General features: G+C 33.7%; 3 protein-coding genes across 5 annotated transcripts; 2 read left to right on the forward strand and 1 right to left on the reverse strand.

The window, feature by feature from the left end:
- Position 1: 1 nt before the first annotated feature.
- On the reverse strand, positions 2-601 carry LOC149741869 (DNA-directed RNA polymerases I and III subunit RPAC2-like). The gene has a single exon (XM_089890966.1). It carries the CDS (start codon positions 599-601, stop codon positions 272-274), a length of 330 nt encoding a protein of 109 aa, XP_089747092.1. The 3' UTR covers positions 2-271.
- A 5457-nt stretch (positions 602-6058) lies between these two features.
- LOC149741870 (nucleolin-like) lies at positions 6059-14453 on the forward strand. 2 transcript variants are annotated; one of them, XM_089889278.1, is made up of 14 exons: positions 6059-6216; positions 7597-7650; positions 8316-8417; positions 8742-8792; positions 8910-8966; positions 10110-10289; positions 10483-10570; positions 10646-10763; positions 11522-11643; positions 12176-12329; positions 12652-12866; positions 13085-13214; positions 13471-13622; positions 13952-14453. In XM_089889278.1, exons 1-14 carry the CDS (start codon positions 6190-6192, stop codon positions 14089-14091), a joined length of 1590 nt encoding a protein of 529 aa, XP_089745404.1. In that variant the 5' UTR covers positions 6059-6189; the 3' UTR covers positions 14092-14453. The 2 variants fall into 2 exon arrangements, with proteins under 2 accessions (XP_089745404.1, XP_089745466.1); XM_089889340.1 differs by lacking the exon at positions 7597-7650 and having other exon boundaries at positions 6067-6216.
- A 1565-nt stretch (positions 14454-16018) lies between these two features.
- Positions 16019-19872, forward strand: LOC149741871 (uncharacterized). 2 transcript variants are annotated; one of them, XM_089889353.1, is made up of 6 exons: positions 16019-16569; positions 16719-16814; positions 17219-17306; positions 17457-17617; positions 18166-18319; positions 18561-19872. In XM_089889353.1, the coding sequence occupies exons 1-6, from the start codon at positions 16474-16476 to the stop codon at positions 19532-19534; spliced, it is 1569 nt and encodes a 522-aa protein (XP_089745479.1). In that variant the 5' UTR covers positions 16019-16473; the 3' UTR covers positions 19535-19872. The 2 variants fall into 2 exon arrangements, with proteins under 2 accessions (XP_089745479.1, XP_089745487.1); XM_089889361.1 differs by lacking the exon at positions 16019-16569 and having other exon boundaries at positions 16719-16831.
- The last annotated feature ends 733 nt before the right edge of the window (positions 19873-20605 follow it).

A 20605-nucleotide genomic window follows, 5' to 3' on the forward strand; every position in this document is an offset into this window, starting at 1 on the left:
GCTGCACTACCAAGGATTGAAAGTAAAAAATAAAGGAAAAGTCAATTTCAATAAAAACTGTTGTGGTTGCAAACATATAGCCATACAGAACATCAATTTTGACAGCAAAAATATTTTTTCAACAAACTAAAACTATTAAAAACAGAATTTATAATTATCGCCATATTTTAATATATGTTGATAAACTCAGCTTATGAGCTTACTGCAGTTACTTGTACAATTAATCAGTTGTAACATAAACACAAAATATATTGAAACTGTAAACCAGAAATTAATGAGCTTGGTTTGTGTACTCTTTTACTGAGCTTTCAAAAGTTTTCAAAATATGTTCACACACAGAGTTTAAATCCTTCAGGCCCTTTTTCAACGCTTCAGTTGCGGAAATACCTCTTGTTTGTATTCGTAAATTCATTTTATTTTCAGCTGGATGTGGAATTGAGTAACCACAAAACTCAATATCAGGATTCTTCATCAATATATATCGCAATGCATTACCCAGAGTATGATCTTCGTTGTGGATAATAAACGTACAACATGTCTCACTATCACCATCCTTGATCTGTTCAACTTCTAATTTACAAGGTATAGAATTTTTTTCCATACTTTATAGGACACAAGCTAACGGAAAAAATATATACATATATTTATACTTTTTCTGAGTCAAATATAAAAATGATGATTCGTGGTCTACAAGTTTACCATGTTCAATCAACACATTATATTAGGCCTGAACCAGTTCAAAAGTATCAATCACAATTTGGTTTCTATAAAGATGCTTGCCTAACCAACACAATACTCATAAATAACCTTATTCGTCTCTGTCGACACGTGGATACACCGGACACGTGTCTTTGTTTTGCACATACGTAGAATAAATACATTGTATTGTAAAATCCAAAAAATACATTTACCTAGCTGACTAGCGCCACCGGCCGACTGGTTTATATAACATCTTTTTCTGTCTATGAAACAAATGGCGCTCTCGATTAGATAAAGAGGACGCCATGCTTTAAAATGTTGTGAAAAAATGCCATTGTCGTGATATGTTTGTTCCGACTGATATATTTGTACAGGGCGCTGCGGCGCCTCGTGCAGTAGGTCGGAACAAATGTTTTGTCCACCCGGTCCAAATTTCTTACGACCCTTTGTTGAAAACGTTCCAGACACGACGTTGGCACGATGAACCTTTAGTCTTGGATTTAAAATCAACTCAGCTGATTTCAGTATTTTATTTGCAGTCTAGGATAAGCAATGACTAATACTAACAAACTTAGTTTAGATTAGTTTAACAAGGATATTTTGCTTAGTTTACTAACACATTTCTTAAACAGGATGTCTTACATACCAAAGTTTTCTCAACCATTGTAAATTAAAATGTGCTGTTAAAAATACGAACTGAATATAAGCCTTCGTTGCTTCGTTGATCAAAAATTAAAAATGTTAAATACGAACTATATTCTTTCTCTTTGCTTTACAGTTAAAACAGTACAAATGGGTAGAAATATACCTTAAAGCGATGCAAAATGTGTTTTTATAGTAATATTTTGCGCCGCAACATTTTTAGTCGGTCCGTATTTAATAGACCTCGTATTATATTTGTTCCGACCTGTACTGCGCACGCACAGTAGCATTGTGCGCAATAGCATTCGTTACGAATATATCAGTCGGAACAAATATTGTAGGGTGGGGGGATATGGACCGCTTTCTCAGACGAAACTTTTTAATTATCCTTGAACGGATCCCCATTTAAGGTTAATCAGGAAAATTATGTTACTGTTTTTTATTATTAAAACAATATGTAAAATAGAAACAATATATTTTGAACAGGTAAAAAATGCGAAATAGTAAGGTGCTAATTTCGAATGCTCGCTAAATAATTTTACACTATGAAATTTTGTAGTTTCCGAAGGTGAACGATTAAATCAGTTCCATAGCTTTATAAAAAAAAAACTTGAAACTAATTTTAGTTTTGTGAAAAACACTGAGATGTAAACATGAGGAAAATATGCCTATCTGGATATTATGTGCTAAAGGTGTCCCATCTTCCCCCACCCTACTATATATAAAGTTTATATGGCAAAGAAACTAGCAGAGTCGGTTAAATTCGGATTTGCAAAAACATATTTATGGATTTTTTTACCGAGCAAGCTTTGAATATGTTATAGCGCTGCCGCTACGTAACACCTAAAAATGAATCATAGCGACGCCAACAGTACAGATGGTAGAATATGTTTTGCAATATTTTTTCCCGGAAGCTTTTTTTGTCGGTGCGCATTTATTTTTTCGTATTGTGTTTATTCCGAGCTACTGCGCATCCAGTAGCGCCTCGGAGCATGCGCAATAGCGCCCGGTACAAACATATCGATCGGAACGAATATATGACGACGACGTCATTAAATCCTATCAATCACATACATTTTAGTTTTGTCCTCCGTAACGGCCCATTGCATCACGATAAAAGGCTGGATTATACAGTTTTTTTAATAAAACCTGCTTTATAATCAACTGCATTAACGGTCTCGTACAATCTGTACCTGAAATTTCGAAGGCTTGGAAGAATTGAAATTTAGCATAATGGCGATGGAATTCGTGCCTTTAAATAAATTGATTGCAGAAAACTAATTGTACAAAACTATTTATAGGATCATTGCAAGTTTTTCGTACTGTCTTCCTTCTCTTTGTAGTTATGTATTTTTTTATTGATAAACTTTAAAGGGTGTTGTTTTTAATTCAATAACTTGTTCCAGCAACAGTTTGAGCACAGCTCTCTTGTAATTCATAGAGTTTATATTGTATCTATGGTATCACGTGGTATGAAGCAACGTGGTTCGCATTTTACTTTTGTACAACGTGGGGTGAGGTGGTGTTTGCGTTTCTATGCTGTGTGCCTTATTTTTTACTTTCTAGTAGCAATTTTTAGTGTGTAAGCATAATTGGAACATACCTACAACCGTTATAAATGTGTTCATTGCAAAGTACCAGTCAATTGCCTATATAAACCTATTTATGACTTAGCACAGTTACTTTTTAACGCAAATATATATTGCTGCAAATATATATATTATTTTGGAATCGCGTGATGTATGGTATTAAGATTAAAGGCAAAATGCTTTAGATAAAATATATCCAGCTTTTCTGTTTTTCTTTAAAGTTTTTACGAGCTTTTATTCACAATCTTGCTGCTGTTGGCCATCAGTGAAAATTTAGTCTAAAGTATTTGGTTAGTTTTTCCTAATACACATTGCATATTTTTTTATTTATAAAATAGGGTGTTCATATTCAAAATTAAGTTTGAAAATGTGTGATAAAAATAAACTGTTACCATACATGGTTACGTTATATTAATCGTAGCCATAGGCGCCCAAATTTTAATAATTCAGGTTAGGCAAACTCATAGTTATAAATATCAACTTCTTGTGTAAGCAAATATGGTAATTACCGCACATTATGCGCAGAGCATGGATACACCATGTCACTATGTCAGTGTGCGCGCGTACTACATACGAATAGTAAATGTTTAATTTAAATTTTTTTTTACAAAAGTCGTTTCGTCTTATGCACTACCCAGTCTGCCTCCGATCCTCTATAAAGAAACACTTGCTTTCTCTTTCTAAAAATGCGCGCGTCTGCTCCAAACCCTTTGTTTTTCTCCTTGCTGTATGCGTGTCCCTCGCGATACGTATAAAGAAGCATTATTTTTATGTTGAAATTTCCAAAAGTTCACACAGAAAAAATCTTGCGCATCTTTGTATTAATGAAAAAATGTGCCTGCCCATCTGCCGCAATGGTTTTTATCAAGTTAGGTTGATTTCTGCGTAGTATGGAATGACATGCTACAGCCACATATTTGCGAAACAATTGCAATTCAATAAAACATTGATTGTTTTCAACATAATTACAATTTACACGTTCATTGTTTTCGTCATAATAGCTATTAACTCTTTAACTGCCCATGGCGACCAAAGTCGCTCTGGGACCACACGTCACTTAAACGACGATTCTGCGGTCATTTCTCCATTATCGATCCCAAATTTGGTTTCATTTGAAAGAGGAAGCAATTTTCATTTGATTTCAGCAATAAAAAATATATCAACCTATTTAAAAATTTTGAGTATTGTTTTGTCAAAGTTTTTGAACATTTTTAGCCAAATTTAGCCATTTTCCTTCAGTTATGTCCCAAATTTTGCTGTAATCTCCTGTTCACGCCAATTCGGAGTTGCAGTAGGGGATTCCCCTTGTACTCAAGCGTTGTTTAGGCTTCGTAAAGCATTTTTAGCTTTGAAACCTTATTGTAGGGGTACTAGAACAGAATTTTTGTACGAAGTAGCTCAAATGGACACTGGGACATATACGCTTGCATTTTCTTTGCTTTTAGTTGTTGAATTAGCTGGTATTACTTTAATTAGTTTGGTTTATATGTACAAATTAAGCAAATCTGTTTGAAAATTAAAAATTTCAAAAATTCATGATTATTTTGCCTGACCATTTTTTATGATATTTGTACTAAAGTTGATGGGTAAAAAATATATATATATATTTCGTTTTGAACGAGATTTGATGTTGTATTCAGCAGAAATAGGACCTATAGGATATTCAAGTGAGGAAACTTTACTTCCTTTTAATGAAAATCGAGTGAACCATCCCGAGGACACTTCGAACTATGTTTGATGGTTCAAAGCTTTTTTAACATGTTATTTACTTTGTTTTGTCATTGAATTTGTGTTTTCTAGAGCCTCATTACTAAATACAACACACCACAATTTACTTTATTAACTGAAAACAATAAGTTTGTCCACAGCACCATCATTAGGAGGTCCGAAAGTACGACACCAATGGCTCTTTATGAGATTTTTACCTGTATGAACATAGAAGTAGATTTTATACATCAAAAGAAAGATAATTTGATACTGATTAAGTTTGCAATGCATTAATTTTGGATATTTTTGTTCATTCCTGAAATATTCTATATTGAAACATTCATTATGACGTCATCATTATTTTGATGATGTCATCAAAAAATTAAAAATATGAAGTTGAAGAGAATTTTATACTCTTCAAACTTTCTGTAGCTTTTATACTCTTTAAACTTTCTATAGCATGTTTTTCTCTAACTGCTATAGTTTGGCTACAAAATCCAATTAGATGAGACCTGGTCAAAAATTAAAAATTTTGGAAAAAAAGGCGGCAGTTAAAGGGTTAAGAAGTGTTTGCATTTTTATGTGGATTCGGTAGAAATCTTGTTGAATATGCCCAATTAACGTTTAAACGGCGTCCCTTACCATACCAGACACGGTTGCAAACCATACCAGTTTAACAAACCAAATTTTGGTCCGATACCTTGAATGGTTTTGAGTTAGTTTGTTAAACTCATATGCTCATTTGACATCTATTAAACCTGGCTGCGTAGTGTTTTTGGTTGAAATTACCGTAAAATTTGCAACCTGTAGTTTTATTAGGTATCCGTTAAAACGAGAGTAAGCGAATGCCTGTTATACGATCTTATATTATGCACAGGTTTTGGTTTAACTTTGGTATTACTCGTTACGAAGCACGCTAATTGTAAACGTCACAGTAGCAGTTGTGACGTATTGAAAGATCATCAAACTTGCTGTGAGGTTTTAAAACGCACAAAATCAATTAGATATTATTTTGCACCAATTGCTCTTAGAGAATAATTGAAGATACGCAGTTGCGACCCATAATAACAACTCGAAAGCAATATATGCTGTTCAATATGTCTTATTTCATATAAATCTGTAAATTGTTTTATGCAATTGGCAATATAGGCTTTGCCTGTTACAAGGGTTAACCGTCACGAGTGGCTTGAGTTTGTTCTGTAATAGGCAGCAAGCACCTTTCGTTCTCGTTGGTTACGTTGGCAATGTGAGAGCATCCGCCAAGCGTAATATAACAACCCTAGAAACTCGGTCAACAATTACCACCAGTTTTGTCGACATTGGTATTTATCAAACCGTCAGCAATCCAGTAGCTCAAAGTAAAGCTTTAGTGATATGTTTCAACTTTATTACATTTAAATTTTAAAAACTGTCCGGAATAGATTGCCAATAAACTGTTAAGGGAGTCTCTAGTGCTGATATAGTTTTATATTATACTTATATTATTTGTTTAGATTTAGATAATATTTAAATTTTTCTGGTTGGTTTCTTCCTGATTTATTCAAACAAAACAATGGTTCAACTGAAGAAAAAATCAAAGGTATTGATATTTTTGTGTGGTTTTATAATTTATGTTGCTGTGTTATGGTTTATGTTGTGAAATTATTTATTTGGAATACTTAGATGACAAATGACTATACTAGTTTAACAAACCAACTTTTGGTCCGATACCTCAAATGGTTTTTGAGTTATCGAAATAACCAAAATGTTTGCAACCATGTAATGGTTTTTGACTATAACTCAAAAACCATTTGAGGTATCAACCAAAAGTTGGTTTGTTAAACTAATATGGTCATTTCACATCTATTGGGCATGGCCGCGTAGCGTTTCTGGTCAAAACAACGAAATATCTGCAACCCGTGATTTATTAGGGACCCGTTTTTGTCTCTGTCTCATAGCTAGACACCAGGTTATGATGCAGCCAAGGATTCACAAGATCAATTTAATTCTTTGTATACATTTAAAAAGGCCAACATTTACTACCAAATCATTTTAAGTAAACTTGTTTGTACAACATGTGTAATTAAAATAAAGGCTGTGTTTGTTTGTGAACGATCGGGAGCAGGACTGTTGCAAATAAGTCGAAATATTACCTTTGTAAAAAATTCTGTCAATTAAAATTCGCTGTAGATGTGGAAATTGTATTTTCCTCAATGCAACAAACCAATTTATGTTAAAACAAATATTTAAATTGTGTTTGTTCAAAAAATAAAAGTAAGTTTGCCAATATAAGCAGAGCCAGTAAAATCCCAAGAGTAGCAGAATATAGAAACATACGTATGTTGATTACTGTCACGTCAAAACTTCAGAAACACTTGTTTCATATTTTCCTTTGCAACACAACGCTGTTAACTTAAGTTGCTGACTGCATTTGCCGCACGTTATTCTAAATCATACTTTCCTTAAACTTAATATATTATGATCACCGTATTTTCCTTTCCGTTTTTGAGAAAAAATTTAGTTAAAGTCAAGCTACCCTTAAGATTTTTAAAACTTAAAATCATTAATTTGAAAAATTAAAAGTATTAGACTAAACTGCCCTTTTTGCCTTTGTGAATTGAATGAGAAAAAGTTGGTTCCAGAGCAAATATAGACTGCATAGGCCTAATGCATAAGTTGTAGGATTAAGTAAGTTTATCATTGCTTTGTTTGTTAATTTGATTTAGTTTATTATTGCTTTGTTCTTTGTTTGTTCTTTTAATTAAGAGTTGATTTTGAAGGATTTTTTTATTTCCCTGCAGTTGTTTTTTGCCTAAAAATAAGATAAATCTTGAGATAATCATAGAAATCCCACAATCTTGTTTTTGACATCAATATTTGATAGATTTTCTTGCTTGAAGTCCAAACTAAAGTTTGTGAATTTTGTCCATTTTTTACCCCGCGTGAATCCCCCTCTATATATTTATTATTTTTGTTTCAGAGTGATAAAACATCAGTGATAAAACCAGTGAAAGTAACAAAGGCTAAAAAAGAGGTTTGTTCTACTACTTTTGTTTGATTTTAAAACTACGTTATGTCTTTACACTAGTTCTTCTTCAAAGCTGTTTTTATGTTTTCTACTCTTGCTATAAAAACTTTACCACCTCGTGCGTTACTTTAGTTAGTGTAATAAAGGAGCCAATTTATTGTGATGTCACAGAGAGTCTAAAATATTTTGTTGTTGATCAAAATCATAAAATTGAGATTTTATTAGACTTTTTACTAATCCAAAACCTGTAATTAGACTTGTTCATCTTTACCACCTGTGTATATTGAGAAAGACAATTGTGCAGTTTAGTCATGCAATAATATATTTTGTGATTTTGCACACTTACAATTTGGTGAATTTTGAATAATGGTATCAGTTACAAGTTGTTTATGGCATTGCTGCTTCTTTGTTACCAAGGCAATGTTATTGGTAAATGTGTGCGTTACACATCGTGCTATAAATGTGGTTTAGCGGTTTAATCATTTTTTGTGTTGTTAATATAGAAACTTAGAAATTGTGTCTAGTTAGTTTAGTTATTTTAATTTATTTATTTAATTAATTGTAACTAAATAATATTATAAAGATTTAAAAATTTAAATTCATGAATTTTCGCCAATATCTATCATGGACATAAAAATAATTCAGCAAAATTATAATTTCTGTCAAATCAGAACGTTGAAATGAAAAAGGGAAAGAAAAGCAAAAAAGTTGCCGCCGAACCTGAAGCAACAAACGATGAAAATGAATTACTGAAGCAAGAAGTTGAGAATGAGGTAAATATATATATATTTATAATGTTTTGTTTATGTTTTTATAAAAGAAAAAATTAATTACCAGATAATATTGCTAACTGGGCATAGAACTGGATCTCTAGTTGGTTTGGTTTTGTTCATAATCTGAATTGTTTAGTTACATGTTGTTAAAATATTGTGGTTTAACAGACTTTTACCATTTTAAATTAAATTGTTAAGTTAAAACAAAAACTAATTCAGCAATGTATTTTGAGACTACCCAGTTAAAATTATTTCATGATGCTAATTTTGCAACACCCATACAATATTATTACCGTAAGCTTATGAGGAATATTTTCTTGATAGGAAAATGATGAAAAAGTTGTAAAAACTGAAGACTCCGATGATGAGCAAGAGGTAAGTCGTGGTTAAAAAGGAAAACAAGCAGTTTCTCAGTTCACTGATTGGTTAAGTTTTGCATATCTATAATAGTTTTAATATGTAGTAAAATTAAAGTGGTTTTAACAACATTAGGAAAGTGCGGATGAAAGTTCTGATGATGACGATTCGGAAGAAGAAGAAAAAGTAAAGGTAAAATTTGAAATTTTTGATTATGTAGGCAATTTGTGTTTCGTGAAAATTAAAAAAAGATATATATATATTACTAACGTGATGGTCACTGTTAGCCCAGAGTTGGTTCTAAAAATAAATTTAAGATAAAAAAAAATACAACCAAGGTTTCAAAAACTAAAAAATCACAAAAAAAAACACTGGAGTAAAACAAAAGTGTAATTTATAATATTATACGATTTATTTAAAATGTTTAAACTTTTGGATTTTGAAATGGTGTTACATAACAAGTGTATGGAAATTTTAAACAAATTGGATTATGGGTAAAATCAATATCTTACAAGTGGGTTTCTTGAAACTCCTGATTTACGCGCCGGGCCCAGGAACAGTGTTTTTTTGGTCTCTGTCCAAGCACAGCTAGGACGATATTTTGTAACTTCATATTACAGTTTCTGCTGGTTCTAATTCACTGATAGCATTGCTTTTGCTGTAACATTTTTACTAATCAATGTGTCAAAATTAATAGAACGGGTGTTGGGAGACTTTTTTAATTAGCACGAACTGTTTCGTCATTTTGGCTTTTCGCCGTATTTTCACAGTGTAACTGTTGCATTTAAAATAGAGCGCATGTTTATGTCGTCAATATTTATTCAACTGAGAAACCAAAGTATATTGTTGGGCGGGCGTAAGAAGGTTAATTTTATTATAAATCGGATTTCTTTCTATTAAAACAATCCTAGACGTTTCTAAACAATCCGGACAGTGACGTTCTCATTGTTAAAACTTTTTTCCACAATTTTGAATCACAGTGTATGTTTATTCTTTAGATACGATTGGTCTAACATTAAAACAAGAACAAACAATAAACGTGTGAATTGGTAGTATTTCGTAACATTGATAGGTTTATCAAACTTGGTTCAACAATTGTAATAAAAAAAACTGATAAAACATTTCCTTGATAACATCCTTCCTCTTTTATGCCATTTGTATTTTGTATTGTTCAAACTGATCACTTTTATAACATCACGATCTGGCCTTATTAAGCCCCTGCAGTCATTGATTGACTTCATTTTTTAAATGTAATTCGCTACCTATGTTAACTTCGTTTTTGGGTGCCAGTGACATAGGAAGTTCGGTAGTAACATAGTGTTTATTTTGTTTCAGCCAAAAGTAGCAAAGAAAGAAAGTAAAAGTAAGGCTAAAAAAGTTGTCAAAGAAAGTGATGAAGAATCTGATGATGATGATGATGATTCTGAGGAAGAAGAAGATGATGAGAAAGAGGATGAGAGTGATGAGGAGAGTGAAGATGAAGATGAAGACGACGATGATGATGATGATGATGAGGTAAATCACACTTCCATAACGAGAAAACAGCTACACCTATTCATTTGCATCGACTGAATGTAATCCATAGTTTATTGGATGCAACTGTGTAGTCGCCTATGGTGGTGTGTATTTGCTTTGGGATTAATTGTACTGCTATTATACTAAGCGGAAACCCACTACTATAAACTTTACTATAAAAACATTTTTTTAGGAAAATGAGGAAGAGGTGAAGTTAGTCAAGCGGAAAGCAACTGAAACTGAAGAAGTTGCGACGAAGAAAGTCAAACTTGATCCATCAGGTGAGTTACACGTCAGCAAATTTTACTTTAAATCAGAGTTTAATATTTTATAATATTAAATTTGAAACTTTGCAGAAGTTGCCACCTTACTTTTCACTGAGCTACCAGAGGGTCTGAATGACGCAGTTTTCAACAAATTTTTAAAAAGTAAAGAAATTAAATGCGTTGCTTGCCGTGCGAACTATGGAAGACAGTAAGTAACTCTGCATTTTGTTCGATGTATGTTTTTAATAATCTTTTTTAAGGAATTTCTGTATAACCTTAAATAGTTTAAAGGGCCTAAACACACCCCAAATTTATTTCGCTTTAATCGATAGAGTGTGTTTTTCTTATTCCAACGACACCTTACTTGTTTTAATCGGTTCTGTATAACCAAAGATATTCCAGCTCAAACACCGTGAAATTCATAAAACTGATTTGAAAGTTGCGTGGCGAAAAAATTGAGAAGTGTACTACCCACGTGACAAATCACGTCACAAGATTGTTGAAGCGTGGCCGCTCTCATTCAGAAACACTGAGAAAGGCGAGAGGCAGTGTTTTTTAGCGAAAAACGAGAGAACAAAAAAAACGCAAAAAAGCACAAAAAAACGCAGGTTTCGCTTTTACGAATGAATCAGTCACGTGACTAGTACGTTCCTACGTCACAATCACGGAGCTCGTAGTAAAAAAAGGATAGCGCTAGAGATCACTGTTTGAGGACGAATATCTCCGCCTATACTGGACCAATTTTAATAAGCAAAGTATTTTTGGAATCAATAAAACAGTCGCTTTGTGAATTTACCATAAAAAATAAAAGTGTGTTTAGGCCCTTTAAGATTTTTGTAAAAGGATGTATTTTTTGGGCTTTGCATAAAATGTAAGCTGTAGCGGCTATTTCTATCATTTTTTTGCGATTACATATAAAAACTTACAAAATATTGAGTAGGATGTTTATACTTGGTTTGATCTCAGGAAAGCTTACGTTGATGTTCGGGCTGAAGATAAAGATGCGGCTCTTCAGCTCCACCAAGTGGAATGGAAGGGACAAGAGATTCAAGTAACAGAAGCTCAATCTAAAGCACAGGATAGAAAAGGTGGTGTATAACAATAACATTAATAATATATAATAATATTTGAATGGGATTTACAGGAGTGTTTTTTTCTGTTTATATTCTTTTTTATTTAGTGCTTTTTAAGTTTTTACTTGTGTTTTGTTTGAATCAAGTTCCACATTATCATCTACATGCTAAGTTGCATTAATTCATAACACCACACGATCTGTGTTCAAGGTGATTCTCTCCTTCAACTCCTGTTTAAATATATGGGAGGGTGGGGAAAGATGAGACAATGTTTCATTCTATTTTCTTGTCACATTTTCTAATAAGCAAAGAATATTCAAAGAATTTTAAAACCATTTCGTTAACGACTGCCATATACCCAATTGTTTAAAACATGATCAAGATATTTGGTTTTATTTACTAAAGTTGTCACATCCTCCCCACCCTACTACATTTGCTTTAGTTTGTGATTGAACATTATGTCTGTGTCTTTTGAAACGATGTTTATTTCTTTTCTACTTCTGTCTATTTCCTTGTACAATCTTTTAACATTTTGTTTGTTTACAAGGTGATTTTGCATCAAACCGAAACGATAAAGATGAAAGAACATTGTTTGTGAAAAATCTTCCGTACAGTGCGGATGAGAATGCGATCGCCGAGCTTTTTGACGGAGTTAAAGAAGTTCGTTTACTAACGGACAGGGAAAGTGGAAGACCTAAAGGGTAAACACATTTATAATGTTATGAAATATATAGTATGGACATTGTTAAAGTAATCACGTTTTTTGTGTGTTGCCCCACCTGTTTGGGTGCTACCCACTGGTTAGAGTAGGCTTACAAAAAAGTTAGTAGAGACTAAAGTTAGAGAGTCGTTTGGCAAAATTAACTTTCGCAACAACATTCTAATAGTTGCTATAGGTATTAATATACTCTATAAACCAGTTGCCTTTTAGTTCGCTTATTAAGGCAGGTTAACTTGGTGTTTTGGTAACAGTTAAGTAATAATAAGTAAGTGAATAATGTGTTAATGTCTATATTTTAACAGAATGGCATTCATTGAGTTTGATTCAACTGCTGAAAAAGAAACGGCTTTTGGTTTGAAAGATGAGCTGGAGATGGACGGAAGATCTTTGTATCTTGATAATGTTACTGGTGGTGGTGGTGGTGGAAGAGGTCGTGGTAATCGAGGTGGAAGAGGAGGGTTTGGCCGTGGAGGCGGTGGATTTGGTGCTGGGAGAGGCAGAGGGGGAAGAGGTCCATGTAAGTTATTCATGTTGTGTTTTATGTAATTACTGTTCGAAATTGATTTTTTTGGGTTTCTGTTAAATTTAGGTTATGGACAAAGCCTGTCTATTGTTGATAAAGATATTACGTTGTAAAGTATTAGATAGACAAAACATAAACGTTTCTACCAATAAAGTGAAGTAAACACAATACATGTTCCGTGGTATGTTTATTCAATGCACTTTATATTACAGCTGCACCAAGCAAAACACTTTTTGTGAAAGGAATCACAGAGGACATGACGCGAGATACTTTGTATGAAACCTTCTCTGGTGCAACAGACATTCGTATTCCCCAGGATCGAGACACTGGAAAAAATAAATTGTGAGAAATTAGTTTTTGGACAATTGATAATGAAAGTTAAACTGTATAGCAAAAAATTGTGAAATAATATTTACATTATTACATACAAAAGTGACGCTTAATAAAAATAGATTCTTATAGGCAATATACGTTGCTGAATGCACTTCTATGATGGTGTGTCTAATTAGTTTTATTACTCAAAGATCTGTTATATTTTATGTTTAATATATTATGCGTAAATAGCTAAGAATCGATGGTTTAAATTGAATATTTTCAGCTTTGCTTATGTTGAATATCAATCTGAGAGCTCGGCAACAGAAGTTTATAAAAGTTCGAAAGGAGGTATGCATGTTGATGGAAGTAGATTGACCATTGATTATGCAGCGGAACGCAGCAATGATGGTGGTGGTCGTGGAGGTGGACGAGGAGGTAAGTTTTCTATGCAATAATATAGTTTTCCAAGCCTTAATTTGACACCGAATAAGCAAGCTTAGCGTTTCTGGTTGAAATATCTTGGTTTTGCGACTCGTAGTTTTTCTTACCGAGTAAACGGAATAACATGTACAATCGCTAGTCTAATTTAAAAGCATTCATAGACTTCCGAATCTTGTATTTCGATTTGAATAGCAAAAGCTTTGTTATTTTAACACATCCACAAACCAAACGGTGGCAGCAACGAGCTTCGAAACCAGTATCGTTAGTTGCCTTTCAACTTTAAATATCTGGTTTCTGTTTAATGAGATGTAATGTTTCCTTAGGTCGTGGTGGTGGATTTCGTGGAGGTCGCGGCGGACGTGGTGGTCGTGGTGGCGGTAGAGGGGGGCATTCAGCAGCCAAACATAAGGGGTCAATTCAAAGTTTCGAAGGAAAACGCACGAAGTTTGAAGATTCCGACTGATTTAATGGTCGCTGACGTCATGCACCTTGCGTAATCATCGAACCTGACGTCAGTGGTCTGTGAGCTCAATGCGCTCTCAATGACGTCATAACTCGTTTTTTTATGGAATTCGTGTCGAGTTTTAGTTTCCATTATGATACCAGCGATATCGTGAGCGCCATTTTTAAATCGACGTCTTTCGATCAATTTCGTTTCCAGTTATTTGGTTGAATTAACGTCTTTGGGTTCTTTACTATCAATACTGCCACTATGTGTGGGCATAATTTCCTCCGATATTTTCTCAACAGTTTTACATACCACTGCTGAGTTTTAGTTGACCACTTGTTGTCACTGTCTCAAAATAAATGAACTACCAAATTAAAGTTGTGTTTATATTTCTTGGCAAATGAGTTCTTGAGAAGTCTAAGCGAAGATCGATAATCAGTCAAGAGATCTTGGTTATTTAATGTTTCGATGACGCGACGTCGTATGTAACTCATTGACAATGGACCTTTCAATCAAATGAGTGATTACGTGTAAAGCGTAATCGGATGCTTGTGTGTGAGTTGCGGTAGCCATCGGCGATTCGATATTGACATTGCTGTTTGCCCGACGGGCACAAAGCTGTGCGCGTGCAACCTTCACCTCCGCTATTATTTACGATTTTCCGACCACAGACAAGATCGGAACGTATGGGAACGCCGTCGTCGACACTTTCCCACACTCGATCTTGTTTACACAGGTCAGAGGGGCGCGTGCGGTGGAAGCATCTGAACACAATCGCAAGTTTGGTGAAATCCGGCGCCGCACGATCCTCCAACGTTTTCACTCGAAATATTATTTTAACCGAAACTAAGTTCAAATTTACACTTAACAATATTTTTTAACAAAAATTATTATTTACCAACATTTTATTGTAATTGAAACTTTATACGACTGCAGCATTTTTGAAATATTAAGAAAACAACTTGTTAAAATTGTCAAACATTTGGCCCACCGGTGACATTATTGCATTAAAATCCCATATCCTTCATATTGTAAATCTTCATCATACAAAGGTACAAAGTTCCGCTGTTACTTTGTAACTGCGGGTAACATCAGCGTGGGAAAGGTACACACCATCCATAAGTATGTTTTATACTTATGCGCTGGTTCTGCTTGAATGAATAACAATAATTAAACGCTGATGGTTTAACCAAGAAGAAAACTTTTTATTTCGTGAGATTTTGATGACTGTCTTGACTTGCCGGTAAAGTAATATAAGATGCTATTTCAGCTTAACCGCACGTGCTAGATTCCGTCAAGTTTTTAATTTGAACTTAATTTTAACGAACACAAACTACAAGCAGCCATTTTTTTCTATCCGTTTGTATAATTTTCTACACTTTTTGCTTATAAAATTATTTAACTTATTTTATTTTGTATATTGTTAAATTCGTAATGAAACTATATTAAATTTATCGACGATTTTTATTTAAATAGCTTTAGGATGGCTTATTGCTTGCGCGACTTAGTGAGATTTATTGCCTAATCCGAACCGTGCTTAACTTACGTCATCGTTTAACAAATGTCTTTAATATTGTCGTTATCGGAGCTTGAGTCGTGGGAAAAGCACACAACGATGGACTAAGTTACTGCCATGCCGACGCTCATAAAGCTTTTATTTATTCAGAAGACTTTGACTTAAGAAAGTTATTATAATGGCGCAACGCATGTGTGGCTTGCGTAAAGTAAACTATACGACCTTAGCAGAAACGACTTAATCAAAACAACTTCTTCACTTTTATTAATTAGAACATTATTCGACATACTTCTTCCCAGAATGAAGGTAAAAATCTTTTTGTCCCAGTATACACAGTTACATATTTATTTGCGTTTAGCGCAGTATTTATATTTACAAGAGCCATTCTGAATATATATAAATATAATGTTCAAATGTTCAACTTACTATAATTTATCAATGCTATTGTACCGTAATTGTTGATAAATGGTCAAGGTAAACGAACGGGTGCGAGTCGCGTGTCAAACATGGTCTGGAAGTGAGGTAGGCGACTGACACGAGTTCGCCACGCGAGTCACTAGGGTCTGTTGGCTTTGTGGTGTTCAGGAAAAAGATCCAGAAAGTGTGTTAGACCAACGCTTCATCCGGACCTGATTCTTATACTGCCAGAACAAATAGAAAATTAGTTTTCATAGTCGAACTATAAAAACAAATATCGTATGAGAAAATACAGCAAACTGTGATTTGAGGATTCGATCTAATTTTAGACATTAAACAAAACGCAGGACTTATTTATTTTATTTCAATGCCGTTTTGTCGACAGGAATATCACAGTAGAGATTTTAGACCTGTATAGAATTTATTTTAATTTACTCAGTTCCTGTCTGGTACATGTAATCCTAATGTGTGACGTCATGCAACTGGAAATTATGTCATCAAGTGACGAAACACAAGTCGGTGATGTTGATTTAGGCGGAACTTATATAGAAAGGCAAAAGGTAATTCAGAAGGATAAATATTCATATGTTTTCATGTTAACAATGCGGTAATTTTCTCATTCACCCAAATACAGAAATAACAATATAAAAAAAAACATAAAAAAAGGAAAAAAAACTAATTTTGTGAATTTATCATTCTATTAAAACAGTCGTCGAAGCCAATAATGGAAAAACGAAGGCGAGCTCGAATCAATAGCAGTTTGAACGAGTTAAAATCAATTCTCCTCGAAGCGCTAAAAAAAGATGTAAGAACAAAATAATGGTGAATTTTATATTTGACCAACTTTGTTTGGCTTCTAATAAAACGCCGCTGTGTAGTTTATTCTACTGGAAGCAGCCATTTTACCATTTTATAATGAAACGTAATAATTAGAAGTCGTGAAAGCGGCAACCTGATTTGCAATATTCGGCCTATCGATATACAATATAAACAAAAATGTTAAATCTATGTTTATTTCTCATTTAGAAACATCTGTTGGTTAAAATTTTTTATTTGTACGTTTGTATGTTTAGTTTCTTTTAAAACAAACAATATACATAATTTAGTACAATGTAAAAAAATATGATTAGATTTATATATTTTAGTAGTTAATAAATTTATAGGTATTGTTTTCAAAACATTTTGGCAATAACTAATAAAATAAATTAGAGCACGCGTCATTCAAAGTTAGAGAAAGCTGATATTCTTGAGATGACGGTAAAATATTTGAAGAACGTGGAACGCCAGCGATTATCAGGTTTAAACATTTGTTCTAAAGATGACCCTTTAATTAACTTCTTGTTTGAGATGTAATGCAAAATACCGAAAAAATAATAGCATCTCATAAGCCGCATTCTAAAAGTTAAACTAATTGTTTTTTTTTTATTTTTACCGTAAACTAAAACAGTTTCCTTGAGCATTGACCCTGCCGAAATTAACCAGTACAAAGCTGGTTTCAACGAATGTAGAAACGAAGTCATGCGGTTCCTGAGCACTTGCGAAGGAGTTACTGTTGATGTGCGAACAAGACTTTTAAACCATTTGGCGACGTGCCTTCATTCTATACAGGTGATTTAAAAGTAATTCTACACTGAACCTTACCCGTTAAATTGAAATACAGTTTATAGGTACAGAGAAACTGTGTAACAAACAAACAAAAATATCCACTTTATATACGTTTATGTGCATATACGGTAGAACCACGTTGTAGTTGTAAAATATTATTATAGTAGTGTGGGGTAAGATAGGACACGTTTTTATTCTCTTATCTCGACCCATAAGAATATTTAGTGAATTATGTTACCGTAGCCCCGTGGCCCTAAAATAGCGTTATTCATTGTTAAAAACACAATCTTACCTCACAGTTACTATATGTTCGTATAGTAGGGTGGATGAAGATGGGACAGGTTTGGTACAGTTTATTTAAATATCCTGATCGTGTTTTAGACAAATTAACAACGGTATATACGATTTTGTAATTTTTTAATTTTTCATTGTTGACTGCCAAAGACGATAAAATCGAATAAAAAGGTGTTCCATCCCCCCCACCCTATACTATTTATATTTTTGTGAAATAAAGTCATGGTTGTAAATTACAAAGCATTTCCCGATAACAGAAACAGCAGTCAAACATTTTCGATGAATCGGTTGCAGACTTCGGTTTGAGCCAACATTCCAATCAACCTGCATCTATATTATCCAATGGTCAAGCAATCCAAGTTCAGTTTTCAGATTCTACTGTCCCCGTTGCCCTTGGAAGCCTAAACACAGGTATAAATATCTTGGTTGTTCATCAGTCTTCTCTCCGTACTATCTTAGTAATTATACTAATTACCTTCAAAATAGAAAAATCATTTTAACTCGTTTTCCGAAGATACGAGTTTAATATTCTGCAATGTGTACTCCTAAGCATTTTTTTAATAAGCCTAGCAGCCAAAATATATCGCATGATAATTAGAAGCGCATTTTTTCGAGTCCAAAAGAAAAACGATAAAGTATATTTTTAAATCAGGTTTTAGTCCAATTATCGCCCCAAAGCCATCAGTTTTAAAGCGAGTAATCTCCGGTAGAGAACAACCATTGGCAATTGTTCGCACGTTGCCCAATTATGTTGCTACGCCAGTCGTTCTGCAAGATTCAATTCAACTTACGTCGCAGATTGGTGGAATTAGTTCTGCTAACATCGCCTTCCTTCTCCCGCCTTCCTTAGAAAACGCAAACACGTCTTCAATGAACAATGCTAAAAATGAAGTCAGTGACACTCTGACTACAGAAGGCCAAGCTGCAGAAAAAATCTTATCTTCACCGACATTTGAACCAAGTTTGGGCATGAAAGTAAACAGCAAATTAAGTGACGAAGAAACAGTGAGCAACAAAACCAGTACAACAGAATTTTTCACACCTCGTGATAAAACAAGCACAAAGAGTTCCAGGATTTACAAATTAAATAAAGATAATGTCTCATCTACATGTTCTAATACGATGAAGATAGTCCCAAACCAGGATATAGAAACTATGACAGGATTAGCCCTAAATAAAAGACGAAATAAACGCGACAAAAATGTAAAACAAGAGGGAAATCAAGTACAATGCGTTCCAGCTGATTCAACGGAATCAAAAAAAATTAGGCACTGTCACAAGACTCATAACGATGACGTCACAGAGGAAGATTTCCGTTTTACCAAAAAAATGAAATTGAAAGACTATTGTTTACCGACAGATGAAACCCGACAGAATAATGATTGTATATCACAACTTAAAAACCTTACACAAGCTAATACGGCAAACGAAGCAACCATCAATAAAAGCTGCCATATTCATTGTAATAGTAATTTTACGTTACAAAACAAAACTCAGGATCCAACACAAACGATGGTGTTTTGTAGCAGTGGGGTGTCGAAGCCGGATTTTAAATCTATGGCTGCCACTAAACAAAAAGGAGGACCGTGGCGACCTTGGTCAGAAACAGATTTGGTGGGCGAGTGAGTTAGAAAAGCAAACAAACACTGTGAATTGTATATCAAAACCAATCTGCACTAATTTAAAGATGTGCTGTAGCTGACTTGTTGATGTGCTGTAGCTGACTTGAAGTATACCACACTGCTAAGCATATTTATTATTACATAGCAATTTATTCCAAAACTTTTTATTTTCGAAAAAGTTTTCAACCTCTTTTTATCAGTTCTTATTATTATTGCATGTTCCTTCAAAAGTTCATAACTTGGTTTCAAAAGTTCAGCCTAATATTTTTTCGTAACTGCTGCCTGCCGTAATCCACGAAGCTTATGTAATCGTCGCGGATAATTAAATGACACAAAACCAAACACGTTTGTACGTTGTGCTGTTGTAGTGTATTACAGATGAAACGTCACAAAGCCAAAAAATGAAATATAGTAGAGTGGGATATGACGGGACCCTTGAGCATATACAGTCAACCCCGCTTAATCGGACCACATCGGGACCAGCGAAAAGCGGTACGATTAAACGTGGGCCGATTAAGCGGGGTTGACTATTACCCAATATTACTAAACTTATAAAATATATGACAGTTTTGGGTGATACTAGGAATTAGTACCAAATACCTTTTCATAATTGACACCAATTAAAATACATATAAACTTGCAACAACAGAAATTTGGTAATAACCTTAAACAAAAAAACTGAAAACTTAGATATTATACTCGTTTCTGTAACTTGTAGTTAACCTACCGAAATTAACAGCCTGTGCTAGTTTCTTTGCCACGTAAACGTTATAAATTATTATAATTTTAAAACGGTATGTTTTTGCTGATTTTAATCCTAAATTAAGACATGACTCCTGCCTACTTTTCTCATGTTTATATCTCAGTTTTTATTATAAAACCAATTTGATTAGACAAAATTAAATTGTACGAAATATTTCAGCCTATTTTTAACTAACTACGACTTTGTATTAATGATTTAAATTCGGAAATTGCATAATTTCGGCAGTTTTCATTTAACAAGCATTAAAAAGCTGGGCATATTATTATTCTTTTTTTACTAATTAAAAACACCGAACTTTAATACTTAACAACA

Source organism: Ciona robusta, chromosome 1 (assembly GCF_009617815.1).
Source record: "Ciona robusta chromosome 1, ASM961781v2".
Taxonomy (NCBI): Eukaryota; Metazoa; Chordata; class Ascidiacea; order Phlebobranchia; family Cionidae; genus Ciona; species Ciona robusta.

What these genes read in the sequence shown, in the direction of transcription:
- LOC149741869 (XM_089890966.1), bottom strand. Translation starts at nt 601, where the DNA reads ATGGAAAAAAATTCTATACCTTGTAAATTAGAAGTTGAACAGATCAAG.
- LOC149741870 (XM_089889278.1), top strand. Translation starts at nt 6,190, where the DNA reads ATGGTTCAACTGAAGAAAAAATCAAAG. An exon ending in AGTCAAACTTGATCCATCAG is followed by an intron (nt 10,571 to 10,645) that starts GTGAGTTACACG and finishes GAAACTTTGCAG; the next exon opens with AAGTTGCCACCTTACTTTTC. An exon ending in GACACTGGAAAAAATAAATT is followed by an intron (nt 13,215 to 13,470) that starts GTGAGAAATTAG and finishes GAATATTTTCAG; the next exon opens with CTTTGCTTATGTTGAATATC.
- LOC149741871 (XM_089889353.1), top strand. Translation starts at nt 16,474, where the DNA reads ATGTGTGACGTCATGCAACTGGAAATTATGTCATCAAGTGACGAAACA. An exon ending in CTTATATAGAAAGGCAAAAG is followed by an intron (nt 16,570 to 16,718) that starts GTAATTCAGAAG and finishes CTATTAAAACAG; the next exon opens with TCGTCGAAGCCAATAATGGA. An exon ending in CGTGCCTTCATTCTATACAG is followed by an intron (nt 17,618 to 18,165) that starts GTGATTTAAAAG and finishes TCCCGATAACAG; the next exon opens with AAACAGCAGTCAAACATTTT.